The sequence below is a fragment of the Protopterus annectens genome, chromosome 1.part1 (genome assembly GCF_019279795.1).
Source record: "Protopterus annectens isolate FY-2018-M chromosome 1.part1, PAN1.0, whole genome shotgun sequence".
Lineage (NCBI taxonomy): Eukaryota > Metazoa > Chordata > Ceratodontiformes > Protopteridae > Protopterus > Protopterus annectens.
This window is the reverse complement of record NC_056726.1, coordinates 1,795,897,642-1,795,908,738: the sequence shown is the minus strand read 5'-3', so window position 1 is coordinate 1,795,908,738 and position 11,097 is coordinate 1,795,897,642. Positions and strand designations below refer to the sequence as shown.

Below are 11,097 nucleotides of genomic sequence, written 5' to 3'. Positions count from 1 at the left end.
CAATGCAAACAGTGTCATGGGAAAAATATTATACACACTGTCCAGATTTTCTGGAACTCAGCGACAGTTCTGAGTATTGTCATTCTAGAATAATAGAAAGAATATCTTTCATGACAGGAGAGTGCACTATAATCTCATCTTCTGGAGACACAAATTGTGTTGTAGAAAAGACAATATTTAGCTATAAACAAACTCATATCAAAATGTCTACCCTCGTCAAGTCATTTTGGGTTAGAATGATAAAAAAACCTGTAATGACTGTCTATAGTGGTGCAGGAACATTGGTACTACACATAATATCAATGCTTGACTAAACAAATAACAAATATATCTGTGTGTGAATCCAGACTTCAACTTGAAGAGTCACAAATCCATTAAGATATCATTAGCAGCACACAGAGCAAAAGGATAGAACACCTGACACTATTTTTTTTTGTACAAGAGAAGCATCCTTACTTCTAAATAAAATCATCCTCATCATCGTCATCATTATCTTCATCGCTGTGTAGTAAACTACTTGTACTGGTGAAGATGTTGGTTGTAGTACTGGTGAAGATCTTGGTTGTAGTAAGGTATGCAAAATAGACCTCACTTCTCTGTCAACAGTAGCACAATCCATCTCTTTCTGTGGAATTCCCCAGTATTCCAGGCACCAATGGGCTGTGCTTGGTCCATTTCCCATAGGAGGCATTGAGTGGGCATCCTAACAAGATACCCAAATCTTCTCAACTGACTCCTCTCAACATGGAAGGGCAGTGGCTCTTCCTCTGTGATTCTCCCAGACCACATGTTTTTCATTCTATCCCAGAAAGTGAGCTGTTACATTGTGAAGGAATGTCATTTCTGTTACCTGTACCCACAATTATATCCTTTTGATCAGTATCCAATGGCAATGGCCATAGACAAGGATAAGGACATAGAATGTCCTACAAAGTGACAGGTACAATGTCTGGAGTACTGCTACCACTATACCTGTCAATATTCCTAGATTTTAACTCAAAATATTGCTCTGTCCCTCTTAAATCATCCAAAAACAGGTGATTTTGGACAAAAGGTTATGGATTACATTTAATAAATAAGACAATTACAGTTATAGACTTTGTTTACTTCAGAAAAATGTATGTTAATCCACATTATCCTATTCTGTCAACTTCTAAAGTTAATGCTACTAATAGTTTAAAAAGTGTGCCTAATTATTTCTGGATTTGTGCCCCATTCTCAAAGAAAGAAGTTAAGCGTTAAGGCCACTACTGAGCCAATCTGCTTGTCAGTCTGATCCCCTTCTACCCTCCTCATGCATGAACAATGCTCCAAGACACTTAAACTTCCCTGCTGGGATTTTGGTCTGTTTGCCTTTAAGATTCTTAGAGCTATACTACCTAGAGCTTTGTGATCTTAGTAGGGTTACTCTGGCCTTGGCAAAGTGCTCTGAAAGGAGAAAGCCAGACAAACAACAATCCACAATGCCTCACAAGATGATTCTTTTAAATAACCTGATAATCTAACCAAAACAGGGATACAACATTCCATGGAGTCAAGCGTGAGAGTGGTGTTGGTACTGAGTGCCTAATGACAATGTGACCATGTACCTAGGCATGAACAAGCCGAATAAAGCCGATCTGTGGGCTTTTGTACCCACAAGGTGAAAAGGAGCCAGGTTAAAAGCCAATCAAGCTGCAAGTAGAAGCAGTACACAGTAAATTACAATGAATTAGATTCAATAATTAAAACCCAGCATCTAAAAAAAGTAACAGTTGTACCACAACCACAGTAAAAATTAAGTTACTGTAGTGTTTAGAACTGTTACCCATTTGCATTCTTCAATGAGTAAAAAAAAATCTGTTAAATACTATAAAATGCCTGCACTGATAAATTAATACTCAGGAATGTGGAATAAATTGGAAGTGCTGCATTGACTATTACATAATCCTGTAAAGTAATAACGAACAAAACAAAGAAGAATAACAAAGCCTTTATTCAAGTTACTTTAGAATAGCTGGGAATAGTTTAAATTATCTGCACTTATGAATCTTCAGAAGCTACTTACAGCTGCCTCTTACATAAGCTGGCCCTAAGAACTTAAATTAAAAGTATGTTTCTACCCAAAGAAAATGGTACAGAAAATCACGTATGTTCGATTCAGGTATCTGAATCAAATCAAAACACTTCACGGCATTATATATAAGGATCTTTATAAAGTAAGAAGGACTGCACACTTACAAATTTGGCACATTTCAAAGCATTTAAGAAGCACAAGAATCCTAGGTCTTCAAAAGAGCACATAAGTAACATACAGTTTATGTGTACTAAGGACTGCCCTGCAACAGCTGGAAGTCTGCACTGTAATGATCACTGCACAATGTTCTTGCTCTGAAAGCTGTCTTTTTCTTTCAGAGGTAGGTTGTAAAAATGCCCTATATGACTCAGCGTGGGAGATGTAAGATGACAGAAAACAGTAGCTTAGCTTGATTAAGAACACCTTCTGTTAATCATCTAATGACCACTAAACAGAAATGTTTGTTTTCCAAAGTAGTTTGGTGGACAGACAGGATGGTAAATTATTTTCCAAAAAATATATAAAGAGAGAGAGAGATAGAGAGATGTACAAACTATGGAAAATGTATCTTTCTCCCATAACTTAATACTGTACCTTCCAAGCTACAGTACAAACAAGGACCATTCTATTTATTTTAATTAACTATCAAACATCTGCAAAACTGTCTTCCAAAGGTTTCGCATCCAGGAAGAAAGAGGTCATCATCCCTCATTGGACCAATCATTGAATATAACGTCCAGTTTGGCATGCACCTGACCAGACACCTACAACAGCTGGAGAGGCCACAAACGTACCTCACAAAAAGGATCCTAGGCTTTAATGACATACCTACATGGACAGACTCAAGAAAGTTTAGCTTTTTTCAGTCTCTTATTGTCTACTTAAAGGTGATCTCTGCTTGACTTACAAAGCCATATCTGACCCAGCCCTACTTGAAATGCTACACCTAAAAAAATCCCAATCCCCCACACCACACGCTCCATAGATCACAACCTCATTACCACAATTAAAAGAACATGCTGGAGGGACACGTTCATCTCCCAAAGACTGCCCATACTCTGGAATAAGCTTCCCATTCATGTCAAGCAGAGCACCTCGCTGGCCCTCTTCAAGAGAAATCTTGATGAGTGGATGGGAAACAGAAAGTTCACTCCAGGGATCATTCCAGTTGCCCTACTGGATAGGGGCACCGTGAACTAACATCGGGTGGCACGGTGCCTGGGCAATTTTTTTGGGCTAGGCTTGCAAAGGCTCCAGGGCCATTAGCCTAGTACACACCTATGAACCTACAAAGTGGCCCACAAAATGATCAGGCCACTCTGAATACAATGGATCTTCAGCCAGACAAAGCAACATAACTAATTTTGCCCTTGAGGTTGGGACTAGGGGCCACTTGTTTTACTACTGCAATTTCCTTCTTTGATATACATTCATTTTAAAATAACACACACTTCTAACATAGTGCAGTCTAGTATAGAATTTTAAAAAGGCTATAAAAATAGATTTCCAACAAGGATCCAACACATGGTTGATGGTAGAAAGTAATGCCTCTACTTCAGTTTTCAACCAACAGTGCCTACAGCCCAGGATGACAAAGGGTTTCATGTGATGTTCTTCATACAACTCTAAGCTGGACTGAAGCTTCCTGACTGCCACATTTATTCATATTTAACTCTGGTGGGGAACAGTGCAGTAATTTAGAAACTATCTGGGTAAACTTCATATTATCTAGGATTTTCACAGATAAAGGTTTTCTAGTTACTATTCCTGGAATGCAAACTTTACTACCTTCCATAATGCACGTCATCTGACAATGTTTCAGAAAGCTGTCTGAGCACACATTAATTCCAGCTAAAGCAGGGTTCTCTTTTAATAGCTTGCCTAGGTGTCAGCTAACAACTTTGTCCTCTAGCTTCAAGACCAGTAAAATGGAATGTTTGAGTGAAAGAATAGTGTCCGTGTGCTGTTATTCACTGATTCAGAATGAAGCAACCATAAAACAATGTAACATAACAGAAAACTAATTGACCCTTTCATCTAATTCAGGTGGCCATAAGAGAGTCATAAACTATTGACTACTATGTTCTCAACATAATGTCTTAGTACAAAGCCATGACAGTTGTGCTTATAAATCAATGTAGAAAACCATCAGTGATCGTTAAAACTCTTCTCCAAAAGTACCAGTTTACTGCTTTTCAATTTACCCTCAACTGACGTGTATTTAAAAAAAACCTCTACATCTTTCCTGCATACGTTTTACTCCCCTCAATTATCATTTGATTGTTTCTGATATTAACAAAAATGTTTAAAATGTTTGTCATTATAAGTATTACTACTTATTATTACTGCTACTTCAATTTCAGAAAATATTCTGTCATAATATCCTGTATTAGGCACTCAGATTAGCTGCCATGTGTTTCACAGCTAGGACTGGAGGACAGTTTGGAACTGGAAAAGGTTAAGGTTCATTTGTTCTGCGACTAACTCTTAATTTAAAAGTTACTTTGTTCATAGTCCAAGCAGAGAGAAAAAATGAAAACTAGAGAGGCACTCTGTGTTGTGTTATGCATAGAACTCCTCCTGTTTGTCAGGTTTTTGGTATGTGATGTTGGCCTGTTTTGGCTCTTCCAGTGTGTAGCTTCCTTCATCCTTCTTCTTCATTCGGTAGATCAGCAACATAACAAGGAAGGCAGCGAACAGCGCTCCAACGACTCCTCCAACAATCACAGCTGAAAGGCAGAAAAAAGGGAGGTTACCTTAGCAACTAGGGGAATTTACCTAGACTTATAAACCAATCCTGTGTGTATACAACATACATATTTATCTATTTATTCATCAACATTTAAGTTATCATTGATTTTAATATTTAAATGTTCTACTAGGAACAGCATATAGAATTGGCACTAGCTCAAATTCACAAGGGAGGTAACAAGAGGCTGGAAAACTGAGCAAACTGCATATGATGGGCATGTAAATGGAAACAGAATAAGGTGAATACAGTGAAACAATGTAAGCAGGCATCATGCCTCCATACCCCAGGATGGAATGTTATTTCCCTATAATGGCCACCCTTGAAGCCATTATTGCTGTTAGAGAATGGGCTATTTGATAAATTGTTTTATATTTATTTAATAATTAGTATATACATTGTTTTAAAATTTTGATGTAAAGAAATTCCTCCACATAATGTTTCAAAGTGCCATAGGCTATATAACTGTTGGAGGACACATTTTACATCCAAAAATATATTTAATAATGTCTGCACAAACACACACACATACAGCGCATACACACCCAAACACATGCAAAGGCAGAGAGACAGACTCATATACAGAAACTAACATCCAAACTAAAGGATAAAAGGGATACACAGACAAACCTTCAGAGAAAACTGCAAGGAAAAACCCACCCAAGGTAGAGTTTTCATGGTGTGTTACCATAAACTGTATTGGTGGCACATAGTGGTATGGCTTCTGAATGCCACTTACATTTTACTTTAGTCTTTATGGCAATAAAGCCAAAGAATCCTAGGTCTTGCATATTTCAGCCTTTTTAGCAATCTTATCAGTACAGCATAAGTGGATTGTTTGGCTATACTTTAGAAACACAAGGCTTTAAACTCAGCTGATGTCCATAAATATTAAATATCCCAACTAACATCCAACCAAAGGGTACAAAAGTCACACAGATGCACCATTCAGTAAAAACTGTCAGAAAATCCAGTCAGGCTACATTTTTCAGTGTATGTTACCTTAGACCTCCTGTAATGGAGACCGACTGGGATATATGCAAATGATCCCTGAAGGACATCAAGGACATGCTGAGATAGTTCAAAAGTCACCCACCCCTCGATGACCCTACACAAGTAATTATACATGTCCAAAATGTTTGCTCATCTCAGCTCTTGCAATTTTTAAGAGGCTCGATATCCTTCCTATTCACCACAAAAAAAATGCCAAGCTTAGAAAAAAATACGCTGGTGGAGCTTAACTATAAAGAAACTTTTCAGTAAGAGGAAAAGCCTCACACCTCCAAAGATTAACAGAAAACACTGTGCTTTAATCAGCCTCAAAAGAATTAACAAAGAACCAAGGAGCAAGGTTGAACCATAAAGAGCTAATTACGAACTAAAAATTGTTATGTCAGCAAAGGATAACCATAAGATATTCTTTAATTACGTACAGATCATCAGAGCCTTATAAACAATACCTAGCAATACAACAATCTTATCTGTAATTCCATCAGTCACTAAAATCTTAAAAAATAGCTAACACCCTTGCAGATAAATTCTTCTCCAACTTCTGTCTTAGGTTCATAGGTTCATAGGTTCATACTAGGCTATCTGCCCGAGGGCATTTACAAGCCTAGCCCATCGTTTTGTGGCTTACGCCACCCCTTTAGTATGGGGAACTATACCCATTATTTTGCTGTGCCTCTGTCGAGCAGTGACACTGAGGTAATCCCTGGGGTATATCTGCGATCTCCCATCCATTGGTCAAGATTTCTCTTGAACAAGGCCAGCGAGGTGCTCTGCCTCACATGTACCGGGATTTTGTTCCACAGCATAGGGAGTCTTTGGGTGATGAATATATCCCTCCAGCACGTCCTATTAATAGCCGTGTCAAGGTTTAAGTCTCCTGCCCTTGTGGCTCTGATGGATCTAGATTTTTTGAGGTGAAGCATATTCATCAAATCTGGGTTTGACATGGCCTTGTATGTTAGGCAAAGGTCACCTCTGAGCAAGCGGTGGCGACTGAATAGAGCTGGAGTTCTTTCAGTCGGGCAGCATAGGACAGATTTTGAGACCCTTTATCCTTTTGGTGAGGAACTTTTGTGGCCTCTCCAGCTGCTGCAAGTGTCGGGTCAGATACATTCCGAATGGGGCATTGTACTCAATCATTGGTCTGATGAGTGATGAGTAATGGGAGACTATGACCTCCCTTGATCTAGATGAGAATCCCTTCATGATAAGGTGGGCAATGTAGAAGGTCTTCCTAACTACTTTAGCTACACGGGTGTCGAATGACAGACTACTATCAACCTGGGTCCCCAGGTCCCTGATAACTTCTTCTGTGCTCAGTGGATTGCCACCTATTTGGTAGCTAGGGGTAACCTTGTTTTTCCCGAAGGGTATGACTATGCATTTTTTGGCATTTAACTTTAGGCCGTGGCTCTGGCACCAGTTATCCGTTTCTGTGAGACCCTTCTGAAGGATATCTGTGTCAGATGTGTTTTCTACTATGGCCCAGTTTGCAGTCATCTGCAAACTTTGTCAGCCATAACCCTCCTGTGTTTGCTTGTACTTGGAAAAGTAGATGCCAAACAAGAGTGGGCCCAGGACTGAGCCCTGTGGGACACCACTTGTGACAGGCTTTGAGTCTGACATGGCGCCAGCAACTCTGACCCTGTGGGTTCTGTCACTCAGCCAGTTTGCAACCCATCTTGTGATGTATGGGTTGACATTTAAGCTGATGAGTTTTTCAATGATATCCGAGTGGGGTATTGTATCGAAGGCCTTAGCCAGATCGAGGTAGGCTGTATGGACTGCCTTTCCCTCATCAATGGCTTTGGTGACTGTTTCAAAAGTCAACCAAGTTTAAAAGGCATGATCTGCCTTTGACAAAGCCAAACTGGGTTGGATCCAAAGTCTGCAAATTCCCTATGTCTTTATTTATGAGGTCCATTATGATCCTCTCCATGGCTTTGCAGATAAGGCTTGTCAAGCTAATGGGCCGGTAATTTCCAGGGTCGGTGGAGGCACCGCCTTTGTGAAGTGGTACCACAGTTGCAGTGCGCCACTCCTGGAGTGCGTATCCAGAGGTAAGACTTTGATTAAACAGCTGTCCTAGCTGTGGGTTTAATTCCTCATTGAGTTCATGGAGCACACAGCCGGGGACACCATCAGGTCCCATGGATGCTGTGTTTTTGCTTTGGAGAGAGCAGTTCTCACTTGGGCGCTGGAGATGTTTGGGGGCTGCAATCGTTTGGTATAGATATCTCTCCTTTTGGGGAGTTTGCACTGAACCTGTCAGCCAGTATGTTGGCAATGTCTGTAGGATCAGTAATCTTCACATCATTTTGAACTAGCTCTGAGCATATCTGGGAGTTTCCTCCCAGGTTTCTAACATAGCTAAAGAAGGCCTTATGATTGTCTTTTGAGTCTTTAGCTATTTTTCTCTCGAAATTTGCTTTGGATGATTTTATGAGAGCTCTTAGTTTTTTACTTATAGTGATCAAGGGTGTCTTACCTTTTAAGGATTTTGCTCTATCTTGTAGTAGCTTCCTCCTTTTGTTTTAGAGTTTGTTTATGGCTGGGGTCCACCAGACTGGACGCTTGCCTTTGGTGCAAAGAGTCTTTGTTTTGCTTGGGATTGCCTTATCCATGCAGTCCTGCAGGTGCTGGTAGAAGGCATTTGTAAGTGATTCAGCGTCTTGAGTACTGTTTTCCGCCGGCTCGGGGGCCTTAAAGGAGACCACACTAGTCTTTAGAAGTGTGAAGTCGGCTTTTGAGAAGTTCTTTACTGTGGTCTTTTTTATTTCAGGTGGGGGTGGGATGAGGACCTCCAGCGAGATTAGTTTGTGGTCTGATCTCACCAGTGAGGGGTACACCTCCGGTGTTGAACATTGTGCTCCCATGTTCGTGATGATGAGATCAAGTATGTTATCTCCTCTTGTGGGGATGATGACTAGTTGTTCCATGGCATTTGAGTTTATGAATTCCAGGAACTTTTGGGCTAGGGTGTTTGGGCTTGAGTAGTGTTCCCAGTCTATATTAGGGTAATTGAAGTCACCTAGTATGATGGTGTTTGGTGATACATTTAACCCCTCTAGTGTTTTCAGGAAGGCCATGTGAGGTTCCTGAGTTTGTGAGGGTGGCCTGTAACATGCTACAATTTGCAGAGCAGTCTTACCTATGGTTAATTGCACCTGGATGGTCTCCGATGCATCGTGCGTTGCCACCAGTCTTGAGGTGTGGGTGTCCTTGATGAATATGGATACCCCCCTCCTTTCTTGGTATTGTCCGGATTTTGGGGCGGAATGCATGATATGAGGTAAAACCTGATAGCGCTGGGGTGCTCTCAGGAGCCTTGAACCAGGTTTCTGTCACAGCACAGACATCGATGTTCTCCATACTGAGAAGGGCCTCGAGTCGTGCATTTTGAGATTTAGACTTCTGGCATTGAGCAGCATTACCCTTAGTTTTTCCTTTTTGTGTTCTAGGGTGGTAGGTTTAGAATTTGAGCCTTGCCTAAAAAGGCACTATGGGGGTGGCAAGAGCCTTTGCCAATATCCGGAATCCCAGGGTGACAGGTGCAAGCCGTCCCTTGCGGCAGCGTGGCTTGTCCAGCATGTCATCCCAGGCAGACAGACACTGGATCGCCTTTGAATGACACCAGTGTTTAAGCCAATTGTTAAAGCTGATCATCTTATCTCTGTATTGTGGCATCATTCTTGGTGAAGGTAGGATACTGCTCAAGGTCAGGGTCATACCTGCCTGGGCTACATAATCAGAGAGCTCCTCAATGTCTCTTTTCATGTAGTCCAAGGAGGTGCGTCTCAGGTCGTTTACACCAGCGTGGACAATGACTGAGTCATATTTGTACCTGCTGTTGAGAGACCTGAGTGCTTGCGTTATGTGGCGGATTCTAGCCCGACAGGCAGCTTACTGTGTCCTTCTCCTTAATCAGTCTGGTGTGCGTGGCGTCAGTGTGTCTGACTATGGAGTCACCAATGACTAGTGTGTCTGGCATTGTGTTTGGCCTTAAGGGCTGTGACTGTTTGACACTCTGACTGTGAGGTCTATGTGTTGCAGGTGTTGTGTTCTGAGGTGGTGGTTGTTTGGGTGTCTGCTTTGGTGGCCTCTGCTGTTTTGGTAGATTTTTGATCAGAGCCTCCAGTATGTCTTTGTGTGTTTATGTGTATGATTTGAGGTTGTAATGGTACTATGTGAGACTGGGTCTATAGTGTGTGTGGTAACCTTCTCCTCCTGACTGGTCTTGCCAGTCCTATGTTGAGAGAGCTCAGCCTCCAGTTTGGCCGTATAGTTGCATCTCACGCATGTATTTGTGTTTTGTGGGAGGAGGAGAGGGTTGTCTGTGTACATGAGGCAATTGTAACATTGCCTCAATATTCCCAGGTTCACCAGCTGAGCAGGAGAGGACACTAGCAACTGATCCCTCGACATGCTAGAAGGAATAGACAAAAAAAACTTTAAAAAAGATTCCGGGGGACGTGGGTGACCGAGAAATGGGGGGTTGCCTTTTTGGGGTGCTGTCTATGACAAGAATGCCGTATCAAGGTAATAAGTACTGTAGGAGGAAGTGCTACGTTTAACAGATAGAGAATAGTCTACTTGGAGTCAAGTAGAGATGATCTTTTTAATTATAGGATACGCTGATTAGATCAGTAGTATAGTTCGAGGAAGGTAGTTTTAAGGGAAAATTTGAAGAGTGGACTTTAGGTAGCCCGAGTAATTTAAACCTGCTTAACCGGCGCTGCCCTAGTGTGCAACAGTGGCAACTCTGCGCTAAATCGCGCTAATGCGCGCTAAAGCGTGATTTATAGCAGGGGGCTGGAAAAGACAGGAAATGACCCAAAATGGCCAATAAACTACAAGTTACTGCCTTAAACCACTCCTCTGAGGACAAATGAAGGAGTTATGGAAATGACCCCTAGTGGCCAATAAAACTACAGTTTCAAGTCAGTAACCACCTCTATGGGGGGCAGGGAAGCTGCTCAATGTTAGTCACTGCCACTGATGAACACAGAGACCCTCCTTCAGCCCAAGCAAAAATGGCCTCACAGAAACTTTCAAACAGTTCAGGAACAGCAAGCCTGTAACTGAACTTTTTTAACTCTCAGAAAAGTGGGAAAAGGCAAGATTTTTTTTTTTGTTTTTTTTGTTTTTTACAGAGATAGCAGAGGTTCACAAGCAATATCAAGTTATAACAGTGCAGTAAATGACCCCACACAAGAGTGCTAGGTCAAGGACAGAAAATATGCAAGTTTTAAGAAAAAAACGATTTAAAATTAAGTGCAAA

At 41.2% G+C, this 11,097-nt stretch overlaps 1 protein-coding gene across 1 annotated transcript in view; it reads right to left on the bottom strand.

Annotated features, from left to right (window-relative positions):
- Positions 1–3,259: 3,259 nt before the first annotated feature.
- SDC3 (syndecan 3) overlaps positions 3,260–11,097 on the bottom strand; it is a 1,714,638-nt gene continuing 1,706,800 nt past the window's right edge. The window contains exon 5 of the mRNA XM_044084708.1: positions 3,260–4,785. Within this exon, the coding sequence (XP_043940643.1) occupies positions 4,619–4,785 (167 nt within the window). The 3' untranslated portion in view covers positions 3,260–4,618. The remainder of the gene's footprint in view (positions 4,786–11,097) is intronic.